Here is a 335-nt window from a genome sequence, read left to right as displayed (position 1 = left end):
CAGGAAAGCGCGCTCCCTCAGCTCTCGCTCCGAGTCCTCTTCGTCATCCTCCAGCCCTTTCTGCTTGACTTTGATCCCGGCGTGCGTGTGGTGCACGTCGAGCTTCGCCCCCGCCAGCGACGAGCCGCCGTGACCGCCCTCGCTGACCTTGTGCATCCGGGGATCCCGCACGAGCCGCGGGTCCAGGGACGCCGACTCCGAGGGCTTCCGGGGGTTGGACCTCGGAGAGGCCCGAAGCCTGGGGTCGACAGCCTGCGGCCCCATGCCCTTCTCTTTGGCCAGCCGGGGGTCGGTGGGGACACCCAGCATGTGCTGCTCGGCGGGATGCTGCTGCC

The 335-nt window shown here is 69.6% G+C and overlaps 1 protein-coding gene across 1 annotated transcript in view; it reads right to left on the bottom strand.

The window, feature by feature from the left end:
- Positions 1–6: 6 nt before the first annotated feature.
- The window catches only part of ZC3H6 (zinc finger CCCH-type containing 6), a gene marked incomplete at both ends in the record, with an annotated part of 18,467 nt that continues 18,138 nt past the window's right edge, over positions 7–335 (bottom strand). The window contains one exon of the mRNA XM_010133385.1: positions 7–324. Coding sequence (XP_010131687.1) covers positions 7–324 — 318 coding nt within the window. The remainder of the gene's footprint in view (positions 325–335) is intronic.

Source organism: Buceros rhinoceros, unplaced genomic scaffold (assembly GCF_000710305.1).
Source record: "Buceros rhinoceros silvestris isolate BGI_N320 unplaced genomic scaffold, ASM71030v1 scaffold15560, whole genome shotgun sequence".
Taxonomy (NCBI): Eukaryota; Metazoa; Chordata; class Aves; order Bucerotiformes; family Bucerotidae; genus Buceros; species Buceros rhinoceros.
This window is presented reverse-complemented; position numbering and strand designations above follow the sequence as displayed.